General features: G+C 40.0%; 1 protein-coding gene across 10 annotated transcripts in view; it reads right to left on the reverse strand.

Annotated features, from left to right (window-relative positions):
- The window catches only part of ryr1b (ryanodine receptor 1b (skeletal)), a 76,531-nt gene that overhangs the window by 6,329 nt on the left and 44,029 nt on the right, over nt 1-26,173 (reverse strand). The window contains exons 56-94 of one of the 10 annotated variants that reach the window (XM_044353328.1): nt 25,948-26,025; nt 25,774-25,849; nt 25,563-25,686; nt 25,264-25,379; nt 25,060-25,127; nt 24,638-24,759; nt 24,295-24,344; nt 23,356-23,416; nt 23,115-23,241; nt 22,918-23,026; nt 22,731-22,812; nt 22,269-22,399; nt 21,814-22,134; nt 21,176-21,416; nt 20,414-20,501; nt 20,210-20,302; nt 19,754-19,768; nt 17,954-18,124; nt 17,654-17,713; nt 17,419-17,553; nt 16,904-17,016; nt 16,696-16,792; nt 16,504-16,610; nt 16,358-16,409; nt 15,620-15,682; nt 12,539-12,638; nt 11,766-11,845; nt 11,550-11,626; nt 11,345-11,418; nt 10,867-10,884; nt 6,809-6,889; nt 6,361-6,449; nt 5,817-5,945; nt 5,144-5,248; nt 3,523-3,552; nt 2,197-2,278; nt 787-2,096; nt 610-698; nt 147-330 (exon numbers count right to left, since the gene is read on the reverse strand). In XM_044353328.1, coding sequence (XP_044209263.1) covers nt 147-330; nt 610-698; nt 787-2,096; nt 2,197-2,278; nt 3,523-3,552; nt 5,144-5,248; nt 5,817-5,945; nt 6,361-6,449; nt 6,809-6,889; nt 10,867-10,884; nt 11,345-11,418; nt 11,550-11,626; nt 11,766-11,845; nt 12,539-12,638; nt 15,620-15,682; nt 16,358-16,409; nt 16,504-16,610; nt 16,696-16,792; nt 16,904-17,016; nt 17,419-17,553; nt 17,654-17,713; nt 17,954-18,124; nt 19,754-19,768; nt 20,210-20,302; nt 20,414-20,501; nt 21,176-21,416; nt 21,814-22,134; nt 22,269-22,399; nt 22,731-22,812; nt 22,918-23,026; nt 23,115-23,241; nt 23,356-23,416; nt 24,295-24,344; nt 24,638-24,759; nt 25,060-25,127; nt 25,264-25,379; nt 25,563-25,686; nt 25,774-25,849; nt 25,948-26,025 — 5,148 coding nt within the window. Of the gene's footprint in view, nt 1-146; nt 331-609; nt 699-786; nt 2,097-2,196; nt 2,279-3,522; nt 3,553-5,143; nt 5,249-5,816; nt 5,946-6,360; nt 6,450-6,808; nt 6,890-10,866; nt 10,885-11,344; nt 11,419-11,549; nt 11,627-11,765; nt 11,846-12,538; nt 12,639-15,601; nt 15,683-16,357; nt 16,410-16,503; nt 16,611-16,695; nt 16,793-16,903; nt 17,017-17,418; nt 17,554-17,653; nt 17,714-17,953; nt 18,125-19,753; nt 19,769-20,209; nt 20,303-20,413; nt 20,502-21,175; nt 21,417-21,813; nt 22,135-22,268; nt 22,400-22,730; nt 22,813-22,917; nt 23,027-23,114; nt 23,242-23,355; nt 23,417-24,294; nt 24,345-24,637; nt 24,760-25,059; nt 25,128-25,263; nt 25,380-25,562; nt 25,687-25,773; nt 25,850-25,947; nt 26,026-26,173 lie in introns of all 10 variants that reach the window. The other 9 variants (XM_044353325.1, XM_044353331.1, XM_044353326.1 and 6 more) reach the window with 9 other exon arrangements.

The raw sequence follows: 26,173 nt of genomic DNA on the forward strand, positions 1-26,173 counted from the left end.
AACTAACCAGTCCAAAACAATCAAAATCTCTCACAAACTGAATGAACCTATCAGGCTCCATTTCTAGCATCTATATTCCTTACAATACAGTACAAATATATTAAAGCACGAGTCAAACTATGCAAAGCTAACCAGGAGCGGCTCACCATGAATTTAACCCTCTGAATCTCCAGCTCATTCCACAGCTCGAAGCCCTCCTCGACAGGTTTCTTATCCTTCTTTGACTTGGCCTTCACTGTCTTCTCCTCTTCCTCCTCAGGCTCTTCCTCCTTTGCCTCAGGTTCAGGCTCTGCCTTCTCTGCCTTCTCTGCCTTCTCACCATTCTCAGTGCTGGAGAGGACATGAAGAGTGAAATGTACACTGAAAAAAAAAACCTTCTTGGGGCTGAAAGAATGTCACTGTTTTAATATTTAATAAACTTGGATGACACAGCTATGTGATAATGTGAACAGACACATTTACATTGCACAGTGAATTACATCTATTTTTAATTCATAATAACTTACACATTATATCAAGCTGAGAGTGGCTCAACATTGGCGTGAGCAGATATTATCTTTAGCAGAAGCTGCTCAGTTTAAAATTAATCCTGACAAGCAGACCACTTACTCTGCTTTCTCAGTCTCTTGAGCAGCCTCTTCCTCAGGTTCAGCCTTTTCTCCTTCTTCTCCTTCTTGTCCTCCCTCTGCGGTCGTCAACTGTTTTAATGGTAGTTGGCAGTTAATTAACTGAATAATGGTGAAGAGTACAGGTTACACAACAGTAAATCAGAGAAAAACACCTCACCAATTTTCTCTTCAGCAGCGGCGTGCCCTCCGGAGTCGGAGGCTCTTCTGGTGTCGTCTCACCAAAGTCGCCGAGTCCTCCAGGAGTATTGAAACCAGGCAGGCGTCCACCTTCCCTATCTTCACCATCCTCCTCTTCTTCCTCTCCTACCACTGCATCTAAGAGATCTGCCACTCCGTCTGTATCTTGGACCTCTCTAGCCCCTGGGTCAGGTGGTAGGTCCCCGTGAACTTCGTCCTGCGTTGGATCTGGCATACTAGCAAGGATCTCAGTCACTGTCATCTTCTTGGCGCCCTCCACTAAGCCTCCACCAAACAGCACCTTCCATATGAGTGTGAAGAAGCCCTTACATACACTATAGACAAACATCAAGATACCCATCAGAATAGTGTAGAAGAACGTAACCAGGCCGATCACCAACTCCTTCACCGTCATTTTTCTTAGTTTGCGATACCGACGCCGCAGGTTACGGAAGGTGAACATGTTGAAGAAGTTAATCACACTTGTCAGGAAGTCTGCAAAGGCTGAGGTTGACTCTGCAGGTCCACCTTCTCCATTGCCATCCTCTCCGTCTCCGGAGTCGCCTTCATCTCCTCCGCCCTCCTCTTCTTCATCATCATCTTCCTCTTCTGCACCCTCTCCTTCGGGCTCAGAGATAGATGCAGCAATGTTCATCTCAAAGATGGTGTCCTCGCAGAAGTTCACAAAGAGCTCCATTTTCTCACTTTCGCCGCCCTCATTGACCACGTCGAAGATGAACTGTCGTTTGGACTCTCTGACTTGCGGCATCTCCCACTGGTTGCGGTTCGCCTCACTGATTTCAAAGTAAATGCGCTCGATCTTCCTGCTGTATCCCATGATCTCGATGCGGCCGAGGAAAGGGCGGAAGTAGTTGAGCACGCTCTCCGCCTGCTCCAGGAAGTTCTGAAGGCGAGCGTCGTGGGGTACGTGCTCTGACAGGTTTGTGAGCAGAACAGCAATATTAAACCCGATGTCTTTGGCTGGTTCCTGGAAACGATCAGCAAATTCCTCAAAATTGATCATTTCGTTCTCATCGGCCTCTGAGCAAGAGAGGAGGAACTGGATTTCTGAAGGAGAGTACTGCTTCTGGCTGTCCATGGCCTTGGAGAAGTCCTTCTTGGAGATTAGCCCACGGGGATCAGTCACATAGTCGCGGAAAGCGTCAGATGCCACTATGTCCTTGAGCTTGAGGAACATGTCGAAGAATTTAAGGATCATCTCCACGTTGCTGGAGGACTCCACCAGCATGTCAACCATCTGCTTGGCAATGGTACCATTTACGACATTGCCTAAAAGAGGTACAAAGGTGAGAGGAGATGAGGAAAATATAGAACATTTGATGGTATGCCACAGAAAGGAGAGGACATCACTAGACTGGGAAGGACTTACCCTCAAGTAGGGACAAAAGCATCACTACCATGTCCTTCTGAAGATCCAACAGTTCCTTTAACAGTCCAATTTGACTGGAGTCCTGCAACAAAGCCAAAACACACGGCAAAAAAACAAACAAACAGTGGAGAAAACAATGTTCTTAACATGAGCAGTGACTGAAAATTCTCATTTTAATGATATATCACAGTTTGATCTGAGAGGATATGTGCTCCTTTCTGGTAGGATTCAGCTGTTAAAAAGTTAATTGCACAACTACACACATTATGAGAGATAAAATGGTGAGAGACGCTACCTCAGAGTGTGCTCTACTCCAAAAATGATCCTGGGTTTGCATTTTTAAATAAAGAATATGCATTTTTAACATCACAGATAATACACTCAGTGTGGCGGAAAGCCAGACAAACACTGGAAACACAGGCAGGTATAAGAAGAAGGACAAAAAGCCCTCTGCCAGACATCACTGCCTTTCCCCTTTATCTGAAAAAGTGGCGGATGCATGAGAGCAAAGAAGACATACGCAAATCTGCAGACGCTGATCTTAGCAATCCTGAAGACCTGCACCAGATGATAACAACAGCCACTAATCATTTAGACAGTGGTCTACAGTAGTTGTCAGGCTGGTGGAGATCTGGAGGAAAAGGATGTCAGGATGGGCAAGCATCAACTGCCAACTGGTACCTTTTCATACCACAGAAACAACAAAATACACAAAACAACAAAACACGCGAAGCAAGAAGTTTAGATGCTTTAGGGAACATAAATGAAATAAATCTCATAAATTAGGCGGCAATCAATAGTCTTTCACATGAAAGCCTTTTCAGAATCTGAAGCAAAGAGCAAAGTCTAGAAACTCAACTCACAAATCTGTAATACACACCTTTGTCTTTGCAGCAGACAACTAATTTATTTGGTGTTTCTATTTAGTTTTTAACCTTTACGAATGGAATAAGATCTTCCAAAATACAGCTAAACTGTCAGAAATTTACAAAGCAATTTAGTCCTTAATGTAGATTCAGTACTGATTTCCTAATGAGCGCTTATTCTTACAGTCTCTGAATCGACAGTCGGTGTCTGTTCTAGTTATAATCTGTCTCCGTATTCAAGGACGATGTCTGATGGCTAAAAAAACCCCCCCCAAACTATAATACTGGTAAATGCAAAAGAAAAACATGGCTTGTGGTAGAGAAAACACACCAAGAAGGAAATGTAAATGATGGAGGTGTTAAGCTGCGTAATAAAGAATGTGATGAAGCATGAGATATTCAAAGAAGCATGAAGAGCCTGTAAATGAGATGGCATTGGCGGAGAGACACAGATTCTTACGCCATTTCGTTGTCCAGGATCAGGGTGCATCTAACAAGGGTTACACATGAAAATAAAAATGTTATCCATCAACATTTTTACTACATTTTTGTATTTGTTTAAGCCTGCATGTTATTTTATGTTATTATTTAATTAATATTAAGTTAATATTTTAATCCACAGGCCGACATCTCATTTATGTATCTTTTTTTTTGGAAGTTTTTAAATTTCAGTGTTAATTGATCCGCACAGATCAGCTTCCTTGTCCAATACAAAAACATGAGATATGACAGATAGATCACATCCCTACACTTGTAAAAGTAAACTTACGTGAGCACAAAGTTTCTGAAAGTCTAAAAATGACCACAACTCCTCTGCAAGTACTTATGCGAAGGCTGTTTTTTTTTTTCTTTAAACAAAACCTAACATTGGAAAGATACTCAAGATATAAAAACACAAAAATGCATTTTAAACAGTAGCATCAGTAGACAATCAACACTGTCACACAAAATTAGACTGAGTAGGAAACACTGCAGCTCCTTGTTAGGTCAAAAAGGTTAAAGACTGCAGACACAAACTATCAAAAGCAAACACACATTTGTCCAAAGCACAACCAAACCAACACTAAACTCTGGTCAGTATTAAATAAATAATTTCTTAAATTAGGGGAGGTGTATTAACAGTATTATACAGAATCAGAAAATGTAAAGTGAGAGAGAATTAAAGTAAAAGAGAGTAAAAGAGAAACGGTTTTTTCCTCAAATTGCCTCTGCCATCTTCACTTGAATTTATGTTGTCGACAATCTGAATCAGGTGAACAGATCGGTTTGTTTAGGACACGGTGACGGTGATCAGAGGAGGAGTGTAATTCAACAGCAGAATGGTGAATGGATACAACTCGCCAAAAAAAAAAAAAAAAAAAAAACAACTCTAAAATCAAATCAGACTGTGTCAAACCAATTACATCAATTAACACAGCTAATACGTGTTGTAATTGATATACAAGATTAGTAGGAACTAACTAATGTTTAATAACAGCTCATTGTGTAAATCTCTTTGACTGTATAAATGTATGAATATCAATAAAATACTGTATAATTGTATTAACAAATCATTAATAGAAGAGCTTTAGAGTAGAAAATACACTGCGTGTAAATGTGAATTACAGAGGAATATAACCCGAGAACATCCTGTATAATTTCTGTTTTTATTAATTTATAATATTTATAACATGCTATCATCAACTCTATTTAACATAAAACGGTTCAGTAAAGAGGCAGAAACAATCTGACGCAGAAAAGAGGAGGGGAAAGCCAGTTAAAATTAAAAACCAGTTCATTAAACGAAAGAATAATCAAATAAATACATACTTTACTCTGGAGGAACCATGAGAGAGACAGTTCACAAAATTAGTATTCTCAAAATAGACTGAGTGATTTAAAATGCTGTATAAATTCTTTTTAATTGTTTTTTTTTCATGATCAATTGTAATATGACAATACTAAAACATTATTGGATTATTTAAAGTTTTGAATTTTCATGTTTCTTTACAGACATTATCTGGAAAACACTGGGAAATAAATACTCAGTATGGCTAGAAAAGGGTTAAAAAATGTGATGTAATCATTAGGATGTATCTTACCTGAGCAAGTTTCATCATCATGTGAGCAAAGACGTGCAGGAAACCCACCACAGCGTCCCACAACCTACTGTGGGCCAGAGACTGCTGGTTACCAGTACAGGGACCCTGACAGACACAGAGACAGAAAGTGGAAAATGTGGAAAATCAAACATAAAATATAATAATATTCCAGTGCTTTTATCATGTTAGGAGATATATTTAAATGTTTTCCTATGTTTCAAAGGAAATATAATCAAAATCTGTCTATATACTGGACCATACATCAAAAACGGAGGAAGGCTTCACTGTTCAGCCACAGCAGTTTAAAATTGAGCATTATTTTGTTTCATTTCATTGGCTTTAATGTCTTGTTTTGGTTTGTTTGATGTTTTTTTTTTAGCTTGATTGGGTTATGATTTGGAGGAGGTATATCTTAAAATATGCTGTATATGAAGAAATGCATTTATTGTTTTATTTAGGAAGAAAAAACTTGGAATTCCTGTATTTTAATTGCGTTTTTCCAATCTTTAATGGCCGATTCCCTTGTAAAAGTGTTCCTTTGTCACTGCTAACTAAGACATACACAGAGTCGGTGTGTCTCCTGGAAATCCTGTCTTGTATCAGCTCTTGTGATGTCCGATCAATAATCCTACATGATTTCTTCTGTTGATCATTCACACAGCGGCTTTCTTACCTGGATGTACTCAGTCAAGCTGTTGAACACCTGCTTGGCCACAGTCATTGCTTTGGAGAAATTCCTCTTACCAGGATCATCAATGATGTCTTTTCCTGAGTAGTACCAGTAGAAGTCGCTGATGGACTCCTGCATACAGGAAGGTGGAGGAAGAACAAGGGATTGTTGTATATTTATATCACAGTATTATAATGTATGTTTTATTCTACTTTATGTAATGTGAAAGTACACATTTAGTTTGGCATAAAAGATAAACAAAAGACTCATCCAGACATGGCAAAAATCCATGAAATGTACAGCAAGGCATGGCTGTTTTGCTTAATATTTTAGTTTTAAGACTATTTTCATTGATTTGGACGTTTTTCACAGTAATAAATGTTTTAATGACAATCAACTACACAAAGTGGGATTTAGTAATATCTATACATTGCAACGTTTCCAAAAAAGAGTCTTAAAGAGCAACTTATCACAATTGGATGTTAAATGACCCTTTAGTAAGACTTTCAATGAGACAAAGATCTAAGTATCAGTGTATTATAAAGACCTGTAGTCGAAGCAGGTAGTCCACAGTGCAGATGATGATATTGATGGTAGTGGTGCTGCCTGTTTGAGTCCTCAGGTAGTTCTGGAAATCTGAAAATGGACAACAAAAACAATATCCACTTTAAAATGACATTTCAAACTATTGAAATACTATAAATTCTTAAGTAGTCAAATAATAACTGGGGTTAATAACTCTCAGTAAGAAAGGAAATAGCAGAAATATCCCAACATGTCGAAGTTTACCTTTAACAATCCAGGTAGAGGATATTTTATCAGGCGCATGTGTAGTACAGTACAACGACAACACTTTTAACTGGAACAGCTTAAGATTAGTGAAGAAACAGAGGTTTGTCGTCTCCAACAGTGCATCATAAGGAAGCCAGCGATCACCTCTCCTCGCTGGAACGTCACTTTAAGCCAAGAGACGGATCTGTTCTTCAGTGACTCACCGTTATTATGGCCCTCACAAAGGAGCTGCAGGAAGCGGAAGAGGTCACATGTAAACTCATCGTCAGCCATCACTTTCTCATCTGGACGGAGGAAAATGAAATCTAAATTAATCTGTGCATGAGAGAGTTTCAACAGTCCCAGTACAGAGTGTATATGTGAAGTCTGTAATTTTGCTGTGTTATTCTATTAGAATACACAGAAGACACAAGCAATTAGATGTGTTAAAAGGAAAATACCAGTGTGTTACTTTTTTTAAGCTCAATTCTTTATTCCGTATTTTTATTTGACATTTAATTTTTCCTTCATCGCTCAAAGGATCCTCTTAAAGTCATGTAAGATATCAATCATATTGCCTTGCAGAAGAAGTACATAGCAAAAAAAAAAAACACATTTCTACCAAATAATTCTACTTTACTGTCCTTATAGATGGCACAAAACAATACACTGGCAACAATCTCCATCTTAACAAGTCATTTGATCTATTTTGATCTCTTAAATTCAGATTTTTGGACAACAAGCAAAATAATTCTGCCTATTAGGCAAGATTATTTCACTAATAATAAGACTTGTTAAGACAGATGGTTTATGTGGACTTTATAGTATTCAGATTAGACTTTTGGATTAATTTTGGATTACAGCTTTTTAGAATCAGCACAGAGAGACAGATGCAGCACATTTTTATGTGGATAGTTCAGTATTTTCCTTCATTAGCAAGATAACTAAAGCACAGAGTATGTGTGTGTGTGTGATGACATTGAGGCAGTGTTTAGTGCACTTGTGCTGTATGTATGCATGTTTGTATGAGTGTCTGAGCAAAAATGGTAAAACTGTCAGTACCATCACCTCACACCACTCCCCTGCTTTCATTAGAATCATTAGAATATGTTAGTAAAAAACCACAAAGACCTCTGAGTCCCCGTCCATTTGTCAGCAGGAAAAGGAGGCTGAAGCTTCCATACTGACTCCACTTTTGGTTTTCTTTCCTCCTGTTCCCTCCCACAAACTGTACCTTTGTCTACAGTAGCTTCTATAGCTACATAACAGGCTACAGAAAACATCTATTCAACAAAACTCAAACAGACAGCATATCAAACACTGGTCACATCACATTGAAATGGACATGGAATACACAGAGAAATGAGGACAGAGCACCAGAGAATAACAGATATACTGTACACACACACACACACACACACATATAAATATATATATATATATACAGGCTCACAACACTCATGAGTCGTGACACAAATGTTGACAGTGAACACAGAAATACAGATAACTTCAAGGCACACTGTCATGCAGGACAGATCTACTGAACTCTGCAAACTCTAGTAAGGTATGAGTATGGGACAAATATCAGTACACACTGACTCCAGTCACAATCAGAAGTTGTGAGTTAATCACAGTTTTGACTTAAATATTTGCACTTCATTACATTTTAAACCCCATCCATTACAAACTACACATTTTATAGCTCTCTATTAGCATGCTATCAGAAACTGGCTATTTGAAAAATTGCGTCTTTGTCAAAAATGCACAAGCATGCTCAGATTTAACTATGACGGTACATAAACAAACAAAACAAAACTGCGGCGGTGATGTCGTGTTTCACGTTTTTTTTTTACCACAACAACAAACATTTACAAAGTGCCAGGGGAGGAGTCTGTAATCATAGTAAGCGAGTAATGTCACTTACTATAACAGATACTGAAATATATATATATATACAGTATCTGTAAGTAAAGGGCTGGAATCACATACAACAAGTAATGAATACATACAGTATTAAATCATTACAAGATACAGAATTCAGCAATAGTTAGTGCTTAAACTTTTCTTTTAAATATAACTTGTGATTTTATTACCCTTGCATTATTCTGTCTGTTACAGCATTACAGTATTTTTTGAAAGGCTAATACATACTAGAGATCTTGACTTTTCTTCTTAACATTTTATATTTACTCTTAATTTTTCAGTCTATCACTCTGTTTCCTGTATGAACCACCCTTTGCCACTCATTAAACTCAGATGACCGCCTGCTCAGACTGTTGGTAGCTGTGTGTAATTGTCCTGAGCGGACAAAGGATTGGTGGAGAGAGACCTAACTGTCTTGCCAAACATAATGTGGGATCAACAACAAACCTTTTGGTTTTTGCACTTCTTCTTACTTTAATGCACCCTGTTACTTAGAATATTGTCTTATTGAATAATTCCTAAAACAATGAGGTGACAATTAAATGTTGTGACCTGATATGCCACAGAAAATCCTGATAAGCTGTAATGATAAAACAGGGAAAATAAAAAATGATGTGAAGTCAGTGGGCATTTTAGGGAACGTGAGGATTTATAAGCAATGGTTTTACAAAGATGGTCAAGCCGTGTGGGTCTATTACCACATGACGGACGGACCAACTAATAATAAATGATGGGATTAAAAGGGAGATACAGGGTTTAGAGAGCCCCTGTTGCTGCTGCAATTCATTTCAGAGTTTCTAGGACATCAGGTCAGTGCAGTTCTCCATGATCTACTTGAGAGAACTAAGTGGGAGAGGAAAGAATGAGGTTACTGCCTTTCCTTCCCATCAGGGACAATTCCCAGTGGCCTGCCTGGTTCGTCTGCCGATTGGCCCGGGTTGTCAAAATACAAAATTATTGAGGTAAATTAAAGCAAAAACAACACGGGACAGCCACATTCATTCAGATCTGTAGGCATGCAGTCCCCCCTCCCTTTGGTTCAGTGCACGTAGCCTCCTACATCAACAACAACATCACCTGGAAACGTTCCAGTCTGTGCGCAAAATAAAGTAATGCAGGGTTTTCCCTACCATTATAACACTTAGGTACAGTGTTTTTTATAGCACCTAAACAGACAAAAACTACGTTGAGAGTTCTCTACCACGTTTTGGTGTCATTTATGATCGCGCTAGCTTCTCTGTCCTCTCCTCTGCTCTCTGTGTTTGACTGAGGGCGGGGTTCACACACACACAGACACACACAGAGCAGCACAGAGTGGACAGCAGAGAGGCCGGTGGAAACAGTGAACCAGGTGAAGTGAAGATAACGTTTTACTCAAGTTAATGACAACTACGTTAAGCGCAATAAAACGTTTGCAAGTAAAAAGTCAAGAAGTAATTTATCAAACCACCTGCAAGCGATATTTTCAACTGCTTTGACCACAGTGGCCCATCCACTGCCGGTATGTTTTACACAACTACAGCGCACTGGTTAAGCTAACGGCTAATTGTTACGAACAAGCTAAAAGCTGTCTGTATGTAGCCTAACTGTTTAGCTTAGTTTGTAAGGTAGCATTATATTAAAATTTGGCAAATTCTTGTAAACGTATATAAAATATATATATATATTTTTTATAAATATTGTAATAATAGTCAAAAATGATAATAGTTTTTAGTCAAATAACATCAAATTTTCTTTTTTTTCTGCCTGCTCTTACTGTCTTGCTGACTCAACTATTATTCTGCTTAATATGATGAAATAAGAGCACCTTTGTGATGCGGTTTGAAGATTTGGCTGTGTAAAAGTAGCCTACATATGTGGAAGATAAATAATAATAATAATGCAGATTTATTAGATTAATTTGTGTTTGGGTCCGGAGTCTGCCTATTGAGTACCCCTGGTCTATGAGGTGGTCTAGGTAGGTGTGAGATTCCCGGCCTGAATTTTTGTCCCAGTCCGGCCCTGCTTCCCATTGATGAGTCATAAGACTGACAGTGTCGGAGTTACAGTAGATCTGTGATAAAACACTCAAGGATGAAAGTGTAACTTTACAATCACTTCAAAAGGGAAAAAGGCGGAGATACAATGCATAAGTACAGCTGTAGTATCATGTGCATCATTGTGAGGTTTCCATTACAATGTAACAGTGAGCAAGTAATTGTAAAGCTATATTTCACTGGGTCCTTGAGTGCGAAATGAAATGCACATTAAGTTCACAGCAAGGAAAAGACTAGTCAGGTGAAGAGCTAAAAGAGACAGAGAGGACAGGAAGGAAGGAAGAAAAAAAAGGGAAAATATATGAGAGCAAAGATTCATTTACCACGTTCTAGCTTCTTATCTGAGAAATGTGAGAGCAGCAAATTGACAGGTGGGAAAGACATGGGCATGAGGGGTAAAGGGGTTGAAATGGGCAAAGTGAACGTAATGTGGGAGAGAGAAAGACAAAGAGAGACGCAGTGAGTCCAGAAATCTCATGGCTTGTCAGCGGGTGAACAGTTTCATACATGAACGGTCAAAATGCTATGATTGAATACAAGAGTGTCGTGGATCCGACACTCTAACACACTTACATGAAAATATACCTGCAACTAGACATCCATAAACAGGCACACTCAGACAAACACAAATGCACACAACAATAGACTATACAATAGACACACTAGAACTACAAATATGTCACATTATATCACAAACCAATGCAAAATGAGAACAACGATGTGGCAGTGCGTGTGTGTTTGTGTAGCAGTCTGTATGACACTATGTTCAGATACTCGTAAGACGCTGTAGACGATACTCACTAGTGCCTTCCTCTGAAACCATCCCAAGTCCCTCAGCCTTGTTCTGCCTCTCAAAAGCATTCAGGTCCAAAACGCTGCCAACATCAAATACTCAGTAAGTTTAACAAGTTAGCCAGTTAGCCTAGAGTACATGTGTCTTACAAACATCAACAATCAAGAATAAGGAAAGTTGACAACAAAAACGTCACATGAATTTTTTACAAACCTGCAGGTCTGCATCAGAGACTGCACGCTAAGGAAGAATCCCACATCCTTTTTATCCTTCAGATAGTCCAGCATTCTCTGCAGACAGACAAAAAGATCGATAAAACATTTTCTTAGCAACAGCAATGAAGATGTTAAGATTGTGGTTTAAACTGTTGGTAGACAGCAACATATAATTGTCTAAAATCTATGACAAACTCCTACAGGCTCTATTTACCTGCTGTACATCACTGTTGCCTCCATTGAGGATGGAGATTCCCAGTTTGAGTGTGGAAGAAACCATGGCTCCAGGTTCGCCTGAAACATGACAATTTTTGACCCAATAAAAATCAACTTAGAGATGGAAAAGCTCTGTCGACGCATTATTTCAGATATTGTTGATCTTGTTTTCAATTCAATTCACTTTAATGACCAAACAGCTAAACTGGTGGAATTTGGTTCCTGTGCAGTGTGTAACAGCACAGTCCCATCAACAACAACACAAAACTCACAGAACTTAAGGAAACTGTGCATTGTGTTGCTCTGTGCTGGCATTTTAAAAACTGAACTGCCTTACAACATAACAGCATTTATTTACATTGGATTTCCCAAAAAATATTTAAAAATCATGTGCCAAAAATTGGGGAAATTATATATCCTTATCCTGTTCTTTAGTATTTTCATAATAACACTCACTGAGTCATTTGCCTTGGTCATCATTTGTTAGATTTTTTGTGTGTCATTTAATATTATTTTGACAAAACCTGAGAAAGTGGTGTTTCTCATATCTGCATCTTAATATTCAGTGTTACATTGACTGAACTGTGGGAGGGAATGACATATTTGTTACAGATTAGCAATGATGAGTAACTTACATAGCAGATGGCTAAGGATATGATAGCTAAAAGGTAAATTATTTAAGTCAGTATAATATCCTCACAAGTGACAAAAACATGTGTATGTGTGTGCATATGTGTGAGTAGGTGGCTTTAGGGAGGGTATAGCAGCTACCTTTACAGGCACTGATCATCTGCAGTACCATCTCTGCAGCCCCACGGTCGTGTAGACGGGACTGCTGGTACAGAAGCCTCTGTTTCTCCATCTCCTTTTCCTGTGGAGCAGAGCAGGAGGGACACAGCTGTAACCCTGCCAACACTGACTGCACTGCCCCCCGCACTCACTCGCACACAAACACACTTTGTATCCACATCCTTGTACTGTAATTCTAACCTAATTAAGACTATTAGACTAATTCCTCTTGTTAATTTTAATTTTTTTTTTTCTCAGATGTAACCTGAAAAGTAATCTTGTAGCTCATGAAAGACATCTCTAATATAGCTCAAGCTATGAACAAAAACATGATTATTCATCAAGAAATAGCTTCAACTACTAAAAACACAATTTCTAATTTTTAAACTTTAATTTCTACTTAAATTAAATAAACAATATTCAGTTTGTAAACACTTATGACAGAGCTAGTTAGCTCTACCTGGTTTTTATGCTAAGCTAGGTTAACCAGAACCTCTTGTTGAATTAGTCGGACAGTGATGAAGCTAATAAAAATCTTTTCGTCTGTGACTGTCACCAAGATGGCAAACAAGTGTATTTCTGAAATTAACCAAATTTTAAAAATATATTTCCTTGATGGTAGAAATATTGTAAGATTTCAGGTCAGAAGCTGGCTGCAACACTAGCGTCTTATTCACAGAAAAGCCAAATCAAAGCCACATAAAAGTCTAAAACACGCACACACACACACACACACACACACACACACACACACACACATACATATTCTCTTCCATTGTACACAGTGTGTATTAGTGACGGAGGTCGTTATTCCAGCTCGTCATCTTCCAGAGGCAGCAAACATTCGATGGCAGCAAACATTTACTTCCCAGAGCATAACACACGCTTCACACACTCTTACGAGGAAGCAACAGCAGTTGTCTGAGTAACACTGACAGCATGCCATTCCTGCTACCAACAGCACAACCAAGTGTCTTCTATCTTACAGTTTCAACTATTTCAACCAAATAAAATTATATTATTAATGTTTAATTGCATGCGTTTGCAAATCTAAGCTATTTGTTAATGTTACACATATCATATAGAAAATATATCATTTAGACCTGCTGTCCAAAGTTTAGAAATCATTAAATAAAGTATATTATATACACTGTTGAGTGCAACACTTTATGTTGCTACTTTATGCTGCTACATACTAAAGTACATTGCTCCCTTTGTAGAAAATGATACAGTATAGCTGCTATAAACCATCCTGTTGACAAAAGAGGTTAGACTTGACCCACCCACTGCACACCATGCATACAGCCCCACCCAAAACACCCAGACCTGTATCTACCCCTCCCTCCACCCCCCCTCCCATAAGCCTGACCATGTATTAAAAAATATGGAGAGATTTTTCTTCCAGTAACAGAAGTTTTGCTCTTCTTTCGAGCCAAACTATGTGTCTGTTATACTTTGTGACGGGTGAAAAGAGACCGTATGTGATTGTGAGCGTGCGTGTCTGAACGTGTGTGTGCGAGTGTTTTCAGTGTGTGTGTTTTGGGTTTTTGCGACAGTGTATGTACGGCTGACTGTGCAGGCTTTTACTGTAGTCCTTAGTGAGCACAGAGAGGGAGACTTTGTCCAATTCAAAGTAAAGACAAACAAAATCAAACAAAAAAAAAAAAAAAGGGGATTACTCGGGAGTTGTTAGATCTCAAACTACAGTTATCAAGTGAATCACTTTTGGGTGAACACCAGTCCAATTAGCAGGTGAGTACGGGAAGGTGTGAGTCAGGGAAAAGGTGGTGCGAGTCCAGGAGAGACTGACCACAGACACGCAAGACCAGGACAAGCAAACCGGTTCTACTGTTAGCAAACCTGTTGCAGGACTTGGCTTAATAATTGTTATCGCAGCTTCCAAAAGTAGCTGCTCAGTAAAGTCTTGGATGGCAACATCACATTTCTGATATCAGGTGCTAAAAAAGAAGTAAATAATGATGTTCAAATGACTGTGGGTGAGAGTCAACATTGAACTCATTAAAGAGACCCTTACAGTTATCTAAGGAATTTGCAGTGTAAATGGGTGTAATGCGACCTTCCAGGAAAAGCCATAAATCTCTATGACTACAACATCACAGTGTCCAAACCTGGCTTTGAGCAAATCAGTGAGATATCCATTAAGTTATTAGTCATATTAAAGGGTTGATTTACTAGGATTTATTAAGGATTTGTTTTTAGGTGCTGATGAGCATGTATTTCTTTTTAGTTTTATGCTGGCAAAATAACAGTGAAGTGCTGCTACTAAAAACCGCCTGTTTGACTGTTAGAATCTCTTTACTTTCCTTAATTAATAACAGTAATCTGGCAAAAATCTGGCTTTCAAATACACAAAACAGAATTTTATTTTTTAAACCTTTAGGAATCAACAAAAATCTTTTGTAATCGACATTTTTTTTGTCTTATATTTGTATTTCCAGCTCAGCAGCACAGATTTTACACTATTTTTTGTGCTTCCTTGTTTTGATGCAGGTGGCAGTGCATTTAGATGTGTTTAACTGCAGCTTTACTCATTTACATAAGCAATCAGTAGATATATTGAACCATGCTTGGATGTGATTTGCAGCAGACTTAAATCAACCCCTAAAAACTTTTGATGCACGTCAGGCTTGGAAACTGTGATTCTGAAATTAATCAGCTAGCAAAGACTCAGTGGTTCGTTTCGACCTGAGTTTTTTTCGTTTTGTTGTCTTTAGCTGCACCATCTCTCTGCACTCAAGTGCATGCAAGGAACGGAAGTAAAACAATTGAGTCCGCAACACTGATCTGACTGCTGGGCAGAGGCCAGCAAAGGCATGCACAGGTCAGTCCACCATAGCAGGAAATAGGCAAGTGGTGTGAGTGAAACGTGAGAAAAGACAGGAAGAGAAAAAAAAAATACGAATAGTGTAACAGGGGTCAGGTGTGGGGGGGGGGTGTGCCGAGTGTGATGACGAAGTGTGGTCACTTGTGGGGAGTTGCTTCTCCGCTGACTCCCCTGTCTCCCTTCCCCTGGTCCCCCCATACCATCTCTGTCTGTCGCACCTCAAAGGATGGCTCCTCCCCCTCCTGTTCTCCCCCTTCGTCCTCCTCACCAATGTGGCAGCTCTGGAGAGAGATGAAGGCAAGTCAGCAACTGAGTACAAGGTCACATCAGATTAAGCAGAAGTGATTAACAAAATGAGCAATAAATATGAATAACAAATTGTGATGGCCTGTTAGTAGCTGATACAGCTTAGTAGTAATTAAAGCCTCAGACTTACAACATATACTTTTACCAGTACTACCTGTGCCGTGACACAAATCCACACTTTGTACATTTTGTTGATGAGGCGCCATTGTCACACGGCCATCATGCACAAAAGTAAGTTCACATTAAGGCAAGTAAACCACTATCAGCTTAGTTTAGGGTTAAAGTAAATGAAGCTTTAGTTACAGTTCAGGTTAGGTAACTGACACTATTATTTAAAGCTAAGTACAGATTTTGGTTAAATGACAAAAAGGGTTAAAGTTAAGATTTGGGTAGAAAATTACATTGGAAATCAACCCGAGCAGTTGGTGTTAAAGGAAAATGCACTTCATACAACCGTAGCCAACCCCCAAAATTAACACCATACTTTCTGCTGTGCAATTATCCAGATAATATTCCAGGCAATACTGTGTTAAGAAAATACATTTCATTTTTTTTTCATATCATTTTCCATGTGCAGAGGATGATATGTTGTCATGACACAAAATTTTATGAGATGATGCTGCTGACGAGTGACTCTCTGGACGTCATACCTTTGCCATAATATCAGCATATGACATATAGAGATGGTCAACATCTAGCTTGCTGTAATGAGACAAAAAAAACAAGAATCAATTGCATCTCAGTGAGAAACAGAACTCAAAAAGGTGAGCCGCAGAAGAGGTTAAGACACTCTTACGTCTTTTCTGTGAGAGCTGTGCGGCTGAAATGAAGAATCAGCTGATGAAGGGGGTCAGGCTTTGTCTCTGTCTCCTCTTCCTCCTCCTCCTCTTCCTCCATGGCTTTCTAATTATTTGTGAGAGGACAAATCGTGACAATAACAAACTCATACACAGCCGTACATCTCAGATTTAATCGGAGGATAACTTACCGATAAGTCGTCAATCATCTTGTCCTCAAATGAGTAACCCTCGGTCTCTAACCAGTTGCGCTTGTATGCATCCAAGAACATGTTGGTTGCCCTGTGCCTGTGAGAGGAGGTCATAGAGACTTAATTCAGGAGGGTTGTAATAGTTCATAGAAAGGTTTCTGAGGTCTTTATAGATTGGTTTGTTATTAAGTATAAAGAGAATAATTACGTGGGGATGTTGTACAGGGGCGTCATCCTGAAACAGGCGACCACAGCCCTGCGACGCTGTTTGGACAGAAGCTTGTGCCACACCATTTTCTTTGACTTGAAGGGATGCTCCGTCTGAAGCAAGAAAAACTTTTAATGAACAAATCCTTCCTGGGTATATTTCCCTGTTTTATATGCAACAGCTGCCTTTGCAGGGATATAGCTTCCTGTTGCTGCCTATGCAGGAGAAAATCTATAATGTAATCTACAACGTGGCAGCCCTAATTTGTGATTTTTGTCGATAAAATATGTGTACTTTGCCTAATGCAGCTGTGCAGCTTTCCTCAGGGCTGCTGCTGCTGCAAAAAAAGACTGATTTCTTTTCAATTATTCATACTTTGCTAAACCGTCAGATTCAACTGAATGATCTTTCAGTTACACGCCTACTTTTCTTAAAATTAGGCTGTGACTGGCCACCAAATAATATCTGCACCTTGTATGAAGTCATATGTGTTTGCCTGAGCTTGTGCTACTCACCACCTCAATGTGGTAAAGGACAGCGGACACCTCTTGTACTCTTTTCACCACCTTCTCAGGGTCCTCGGCATCTTCAGCCTTTCCAGACATCTCCTTATAAAGAGACATCTGCCACCTCATAGCCGGGTCCTCCACCTGAAACGAAGGGTCAAATATTTATAAAAGATATTTACAAGGGAATAGGCATATTTATTTTCTTCTTTAATATGTAAAAACAATTAAAAGGTTCACTCACTTTGCCTTGCAGATGCAGATTGTTGTGCAAGAACTCCCTCACCTCTTCGTCTGTGTCTTTCTACAAGGGGAGAAGCCAAGACTCAGAGGACATTCATCATTTATTTAATCATTCAAGACGATCACAAATATCCTAAAGTTTAGTAAAGAGCAACATGTATTTCTGCCTCTATATAAATTCTTAAGGGAAAAAGAAACTGAAGTGTTCATTATAACATCAAACTAATGCTAATAAATGTGCCACTTTAGTATGTCGGGACAGAATACAGTCAATGAGTTGGCTTCAAACACATCAAAGTACCAGTGAGTATCTGATCTTGGCAAGATTGATGAGCTCCTGGTCTGCAGGAGAGCACATATTGAGGCCAATGGGGAGCATCTTCTTTAAAGCTGCTACGATAAGGGAGGTCTGCACAGAGTAGCGATCCCCCCGCCGCTTCTTCTTGGTACGCTCCTGCTCTGAGCCTCCAGACTAAAGAAGAGAAAGAGACATTAAGGCTGATCCATCACTGTCGGGCTTACAACTCCCCCGTACACACGACACACCAAAAAAAAAAATATTTTTCCGGAAATATTTTTGTGACATGAAAGGCTCTTGAGAGTATCCGACAAAGTGATGAAGTAAAACTACACCTTCGACCAAATGAAACAGGATAACAGAACCAACTGCACGAGAAATATCCTCCGCAATATCAACATGCTGAAAAACCGAATCAACAAGAAAATAATTATTCATCAGCTGAAATCAGACAGACCGACAACTACAGTTTCTTGTAAACAACAGGCTCCTGGTGAGGTTTCAGGTGCTTCGTTGCTGCATCAGCTACAGTCGTTACACACAATGCAGCCTCACTGTTAGTAGTGCCCGACAGAGGAAATCCTGTCCACCGGACAGCACACAGAACAGCACAAGACTCTGGGGTCAGCTCCATCGCCCTGGAGCTCTTCTCACACACTCCTGTCCAGAGGCTACCGATGCTCATTACTGACTGTTGTCTGGCCCCACAGTGCCCTCCCTGCCCTTAAACGGCATGGTGTGTATGTGGGTCAAAAGCGCTCTTTGGGCAGAGAGAGGCATTGTAATGATCAGGTAACAGGCGTTCACTACAGTAATGCTCATCTGATCGCCAAGGAGAGGAGGTTTTCTCGTTTGTCTTACAGCAACCATGAAAAACATGAAACAGTGATTCAATGATTTAATATTTTAATGGTGTCAATGAATTAGACATGGAGGGACTAGTCCAGTTAGTATATATGATGAGAGCTACCTGGTGTTGTCAAGCTAGCTCCGGTTCCCCCCCCTGACAAACCCAGCTAGCTATGCTACTGAGAGGGCAAGTGAATCAATGGTGATAGCAAAAGGATGGTATGGCTTTTTGGTGTGAACAGGTAGTGAACAAAAAGCCAATAATGTATACAATACTGAAAGGAGAAGAGTCCCCCAGCGCAGGAATTTTTATTACAGAAGCTGAAAGAAATCCAAGCGACAACAACAAATTTTAAAACATCACAAAATGGCACAGTAACACAGGCCCCACAACTGTACGCCACAGGGGGAAAAAATCTGAAGGCAAACTGTTTATCAATCAAACAAAAACAGGGGTGATGGCGCTCGGCCGCAGAAGTGCACACTTCAAATTAGATACACGACTGCTAAACCGAGCACCATAAAACCTCTCAGGCTACTAAAATCTACGGCAAAGAGCTTTCATCAAGCCACTCCGGACCCCTACCCACACATAAACAAACACACATACACACACACACACACACACACCAATAACACATTCATACTCACACGCAATATTACTCAATCATACATATGTCCCACTCACAGAAAACATTTCAACTTAATCTACATTATCCAGTGTATCATTTCATCCATTATCATAACATTGCTATCACTAAATGACTGGTGAGGTATTCTCTAATGGTATCTATGTGTTTATAACCCTTTTTTTTGTGTGTGTATGCATGTGTGTGAACATCAGGGTCTGTGTGTAAGAAGTGTGGTAGTCCATGGCAGAGCTTGATGAAATGCCTTCCCAAACTCAGGTTGCCATGCGATCAGCACAGCGCTCGTGCACAAACACAGTCTAACCTCTCCATCTCCGGCCTAGTGGCCCAGCGTCCAACCCCCGACACAGGATATAAGGAGAAAACACAGTTAGCGACACTTCCTACTTCTGCACTACAAACTGCCTCTTACAACGTCCTGGAAATGGATAAGAAGTCATGTAATAGCCTGTAATATTCTTACATTACTAGAAACTGGTTATTATCTATAGAATAATCATTTATTATAAACTGATTATTATGTATAAAATAATCATTTACCTGACCTTCATATCCACAATATCTTAAAGGAAAGAAAGGAAATAACAGCTGATAATAGATCTAAACTGTTCCTTGCTTAAAATGGGAGTTGTTAGTGCATTATGAATTATTAGAGTTTAGTTCCTTGATGTGTTACAGCTCAAGATATGAAGTGATTGAACGTCTTAATAAATGACAGGCTATGTTTTGTTCAGCGACTTGTCCGCTCGTCCGCTCTCACCTTGCTCATCTTGCTCTTACTGTCAGCAGTGAGGAAGGACATGTTGTTGATTTCATTCATCACCACAAAGTTCTGCTCCTCCCTCTTAAAGTTCTGCCAGAAATAACACAAACACAAAAACAAGTGTTGCTGGACAAAATAGAAAAAAATCAGAAAAGATGACAAAACAGAAAGCAGAAGAGATGAGGAAGACAGGTGACTCACGTGGGATTTGGACCAGAAAATAAACACTTCTCCCACCATCCTGAAGAGTTCCTCAGCATCTGGGTCTGGACAGGTCAACCATCTTGCCCTGAAGACAAACACAGCAATGACAAAAATGGATTAACTCCAGTGCTTAAATAAAAGTCTGTGAGTCCTAGCCAAGAGCTGATAAAAGACCTTATTTCATTACAACTAACCAAACTGGGTTATTTTTTGCAAATGTCAGACACTTTCTCTGCATCATTCGGTTTTGCAGACAACATAGTCAAGTGGCATAATGGCGTCCTTAGATGCTGAAAAGGCTTTTAGCGGATGGCAGTTGGATTAACCTTTCAGCTAATTAATACATTTGCACCACCAGCTGCAGTACAAACACTTTAATAAACTTCCATCTTCCACTTTCATAAATGCATATGCCAGTGTTGCATTGGGCAGGTTCCATTATCACATATTTTATTTGCTCTTGCTATTAAACATTTGTAAGAAATAATTTGATTGCATCCAGAATGACCACTCTCTGCTTTGGTAGATTTTTCTAGATTTTTTTTTTTCTGGCTATAAAGTTAATTTAAAGAAATATAAAGCTTTGCCACCTATAAAAATAAACCAGGTTTCTTTCTCACTAGTAAAGGTTTTGCTTTAGAATCCACATCAAATACAGCTATAGAATGTAAATAGTGATACTAACAATATACAGTATTAATGCAACAGCAATAACGTGTCCTCCATATTATTAATAAAGTCATCAGTACATTCAGCTACCTGTTATTGTCCACGTAGCGGATGAGCAAGGGGTAGAGAGCATACAGGTCCCGACACAGCACGGCGAACTCATCTCGGATAGTCCCGTTTTCACTGTCCACCTCCGTCTTACCCTCCATGCGTAGATGATCCTCCTCGGCCACCACCTTCCCTGAGCGCTTCTTTAGCTTTTCCATGGTGGGGATGAAGTGGGATTTAAGCATCTCCGGTTTGGCCCTGCTGACAATGGGCTGGGCAAACACTGGACAAGCGGGTACAAAAGGAATCACGGATCATCAGCAGTAGTAAGAATGTACAAAATGTGAAAATGAAGTTGTCTAGACTCTATAATACATGTACTGCTGCTTGCATTAAAAGTAAATATCACTATAAAAGCATATTCTAGTAGTTTGCAAACACAAGATCTATCTAAGCAACATTTATGATTCACAAATCAATGTAATACAGGATCATGGAGACACTTTTCTTGCAAAAAAAAAAGAAAAAGTACCCATTAAACTGCGAAAACTGACGAGCCCTCCCACTAATACTTGCAGTTGCCAAACGATTCATCAAGTAACCGTGGCTGGCGCAATCAGAAGATGTCTTACATCACCTGGAAGCTTTTTGACTTATTGAGACTTATTAAGCTCACTGACCTGCCAATCTCTTCATCCAGGAGGCTTCATCTATACCCAGGTTGTTCACCACAATCTTCATGATGCTACCCAAGAGCTGGTTGAGTTGCTCGGAGGTGACAGCGGTGCAGAGCTGGCCCTCCAGGTCTGGGAAATTCTCCAGGCCCCGCTCCCACCAGCGAGGGAGGTAGTTACACAGCATGGGCAGGGTAATCTCAATCACATGGGGCATTTCTGTGTAACGGGCCCCGGACTCAGCCAGATCATGGATCTCCTTCATCAGGATATCCAGCTCTGGGATGTCAGGGCACAGCTCCTCCACTTGGTTGGGAAGACCCAGAACTGAGGGAGAGCAGAGAGGTCCAAATAAAAGATAAAGAAACAATTAGTTATCAGCTCTTTCTTATAATTTGATGAATGTAAAATAAAATGTGAGGGTGATGTGCTGGGATGGGGAAGAAAATGCTCAAACCCACTGGATCTCTCTCTGGGAGTCTTGGTTGTGTAAACAGAGAATGTGTTGAACTCATTCAGCGCTGGCTCAAGGAAAGCCACCGGCATCGCAGCTGCTAAGTGGGCCAAACACTCGCCGAGAGCTGGTCGCTGTCTGGACAGGTGAAAAATACCACAGAGTCATAATATTAGATTGTATACGTTGATCATTTTTCCTGTTGATGGTTTTTTGTTAAGTTTTTCCTCTGAATCAGGGGTCTTTAGCGATTTTGGGCTAAATCAATGAAATTTACAATTAAATCCCATGTAAATCTTTCATCTTAAATCTTTTCTTGAGTGCTTTTACAGCAGACCTCATCATTAAATCATGTTTTTTTTTTGCATACCAACTTGACTGAATAAACAAATAAACCAACAATCAACAGCAAAAACTACACTATTCTCTTTCAAATTAATTCCTTAGATCGACAGAGGTCTCTACTCACTTCTCTACATGTGGAGTCTTCACAGTGCCCAAAGAGTAGATGCTGCACATTGTACGATAGCAGGATATTTGCAAGTCGTCCACTGAGGATGCAGGGAAGAGAGGCAAAGCGTTAGTTTTGTGTCAGTCCTTTGTTTCACCGAGTCAAGAGCCATAAAGGGCAAATAGTTAACCGTTAATTCACTCACACATGACATCATCTCCAAACTGATGCTGAGCGATGTGGTCAAACAGTGAAGTGAGGACTGGCAGCAGGGCTGTGGTGGTGTAGTTGATGTTTTGGGCCACACCTTTTACCTATAGGACACACACGACATACAAATATCAGCTTACGAGAAGAAAGAACGAGAGTGTAAAAACAGCCCAGCGTGGTGCTTTGTCTGACCTGGTTTCGACTGGACACTTTGCCCAGTTTCAGATTCTCAACCATCTTCTCAATGTCATCGGCAGCACTCTCAAAGAACTGACGCAGACCAGCCTTCACGATCTCAGGCCCTGATTTCATGACAGTCCTTGAAAAGAAGGACGCAAGAAATAGTCATAAAAAAAACATATATAATCTCAGTCAGTTTGTTTCTATTTTCTTTCTGTGTGCTGAGGGTGCAATGTGATAGACTGTGAGTTACCTGGCATCCAGCGATCTTGACAAGATGTGCAGACAGTTTACCACTGCACCTGCATCCGTTCCTACAAACGGCACATCAAAGATGCGTTGTCAGAGTGTATAAATCCACTGTCTACAAGAGCTTTTTAGTAGAGTGTGTTAGAAAACATTCACCAAAACCAGAATTACATTAAAACCCTTCATTTTTTCCCCATCACAGATACAATATATTCATAACTAAGAAAATGCAAACAGTTAATTATGGAACAGTCCATTAAAATGTAACATAATTGATACCATGTGCTATATTCTCTGTGAATAAACTGACTTCTTAACTGCAGTACCTCCATTTTGTAGTTTGACTTGGGTACATTTCAAGTGGCAGATCAGTTAAAGTGTTTAACTATCATGGCCACATGCTACTGGTGAGCCAAGCTGAGGGGCACAGGATCAGTGGGAAGCATTTGCTAGTGTCTAATGACCACTGGTAACATAAGAGTGACTGACTGTTAAAGACACATGGTGGTGAAGGGGGAGGACAATGAGGATAAAGCATATACTGCCTCATATAAGCCAGGATGAGAACACATCACGGAGCTGCATTATACTCGGGTTGTTGAAACCTGCTACCACAACAGACAATCATGCTCAAATCACTCTCAGTTCGTGAGTGCCAGTCTGATTCTGAGGCCTTAAAAGCAGAAAAGACAACTCTGAAAAAACACCAGGCTGCAGAAAAACATCAAAGCCAAGCAGAAGATGAGCTAAAGAGAGAGAAGCATTAGAGGAGGAGATCCAGACGAGTGAGCGTGGGAGGTTGATTAGTATGTAAAAGAAAGAAAGTATGACGGAGGAAGAAGTGGAAAAAGATCTGGAGAAATAAAAAGAAATAAGACAGGAAGACAGATACAGAGGGACAGATATGGTGACAGGGCATAATGCCACCATGCAGATTCCTTACCAAAAAGAGATACTCTGTGCCTCACCAAAGCAGCCAACTTACAGAAGATACTGAGGTAGGAGGAGAAAATAGGAAAAGGAAGGGAGAAGGAGGGAGGACGATGAGGGGAAATAGGGCAGAAAAGATGTTTGAAGTGACACAGAAAGCAAAAAGGGAGGTCAAGGAAATAAAGGATATTGCACAACAGGAGAGAAATAGAGAGACACGAAAGAGGGAGATGACATACACTATCATAGAAAAGCACTGTACCAAAGGAAAAGCAAATGGTAAAGAGTTCAAGTAATTCAGAGAATAAACTAGTCTTTTTTAAAAAGAACCTTTTGTAAGATTTTACTGAACCTACCTGGCAATCATTTCCTTCTCCTTATTGGAGGAATGCCCTCCACTACCCAAGACTTTAGCAGGAGTGGAGAGGAAGTAGAGGCAGTGATTCTTGAAGTACTGATTGATCAGCGGCAAGAGAATCTGTAAAAAAAACAACAAAAGATTGAATAAATATTAATTGCAGAAATGCCATTACACAGGTCCCATCTTCATGTGCTCATTAATGGCAGCAGACTGGCACAGAGGGAAGAAATTTTGCATAGTTGATCTGTCTCCAAACCATCAATTTTGGCAAGAATCGTCTATGTTGCAGTAAGTTTCAGCAAAATCCCATCCCCTACCTCCTCTACATGTGAGGTTCTGTTACTACTCATGACCCTTGACCTCCTTGTATTAGCAGACAAACAATAAGAGAACTCACCGAAGCATGGAATAGCTCACCTTGGCAAAGAATTTGATCTCTTGTTCATGCGGTGATTTCTCCACTCTACCGCTGCTAACCACAGCCTCTGTTAAAAAAACAAAATTAAAAAAAAAAAATGTTGGCCTTTAATCAAAAGGGAAATGTTGAAACTAGAAAAGACCACACTATAAAAGTTCTACGTCCATGGGAAGCCTTTGTCTTTGTCTCTCAAACTACAGTACCAAGATGAGCGATGAACTCCTGGGCGATGTCCATCCATTTGAGAAGCTTCTGGAGGAAGCCGTAGGCAAAACGTTTCTCAATGGAGGAAATGTCCTGCTCCATGTCCTTTAGACCCCTGCGCATGGAGAAAAGAGTAAGTAAAAAGGAAAGAAATAGAGAAATTGAGCACACACACCCAAAAGTTCCTATGTATACCAGTGCAAGTGATGAAAAACTGTTGTTTGACAGAGTATGGACAGAGCTGGCGGTGGAAACACTAACTAATCCCATACTGAAATGGTGAGAATGTCCTGCCTACCTTGTCACAGCATATCCATTCAGCTGGAGGAACTTGAGCAGGTCCTGGGCCTTTTCTCTGTCCCTGGCCTTCTCCTTAGCCGTCAGGGTGTCATAAGGCACGAGCAAAGGATGGGTACCACCGCCTAAAAGGAGCACAAGAAGAAGATTTTTGGAATCAAAAGGCTACGAACCAGCTATGTGTAATGGTGCGTAATAGAAATCCGTTTTACCTTTGGCCTGTAGCTCCATCTTCTTCTTCCTGCCCCAGGTGTTGTGATAGTTTTCAGCCAGCTGCTCAGCCATAGACTGCATGGAGATAGTGAGTGAATTAATCTGTAAAGCTCCTGGCAAATGTCCAACCAAAATATGAGACCTATTAGTGTTATGAAAAAAAAAACACATACCTGCAGCTCTCTAGACAGGGCCATTGCTGTGATATCTATTGGCTGAGGGTTGTAGCCTTGACTGGGATCATAAGTGGCCTGAAGACAGAAAAAAAACATTATATAGAGCAGTGTCTCTCCATGGGAGGTTTTGGGACCTCCGGAGGATTCAAAGAGGTTCCCAAAAAAGGAGATTGCTTTAAGTTCAACATAAGTTCACCCATTAATTTAAGCCCAAGTGGAAAAT

This window comes from Thunnus albacares, chromosome 6, assembly GCF_914725855.1.
Source record: "Thunnus albacares chromosome 6, fThuAlb1.1, whole genome shotgun sequence".
NCBI classification, from domain to species: Eukaryota; Metazoa; Chordata; class Actinopteri; order Scombriformes; family Scombridae; genus Thunnus; species Thunnus albacares.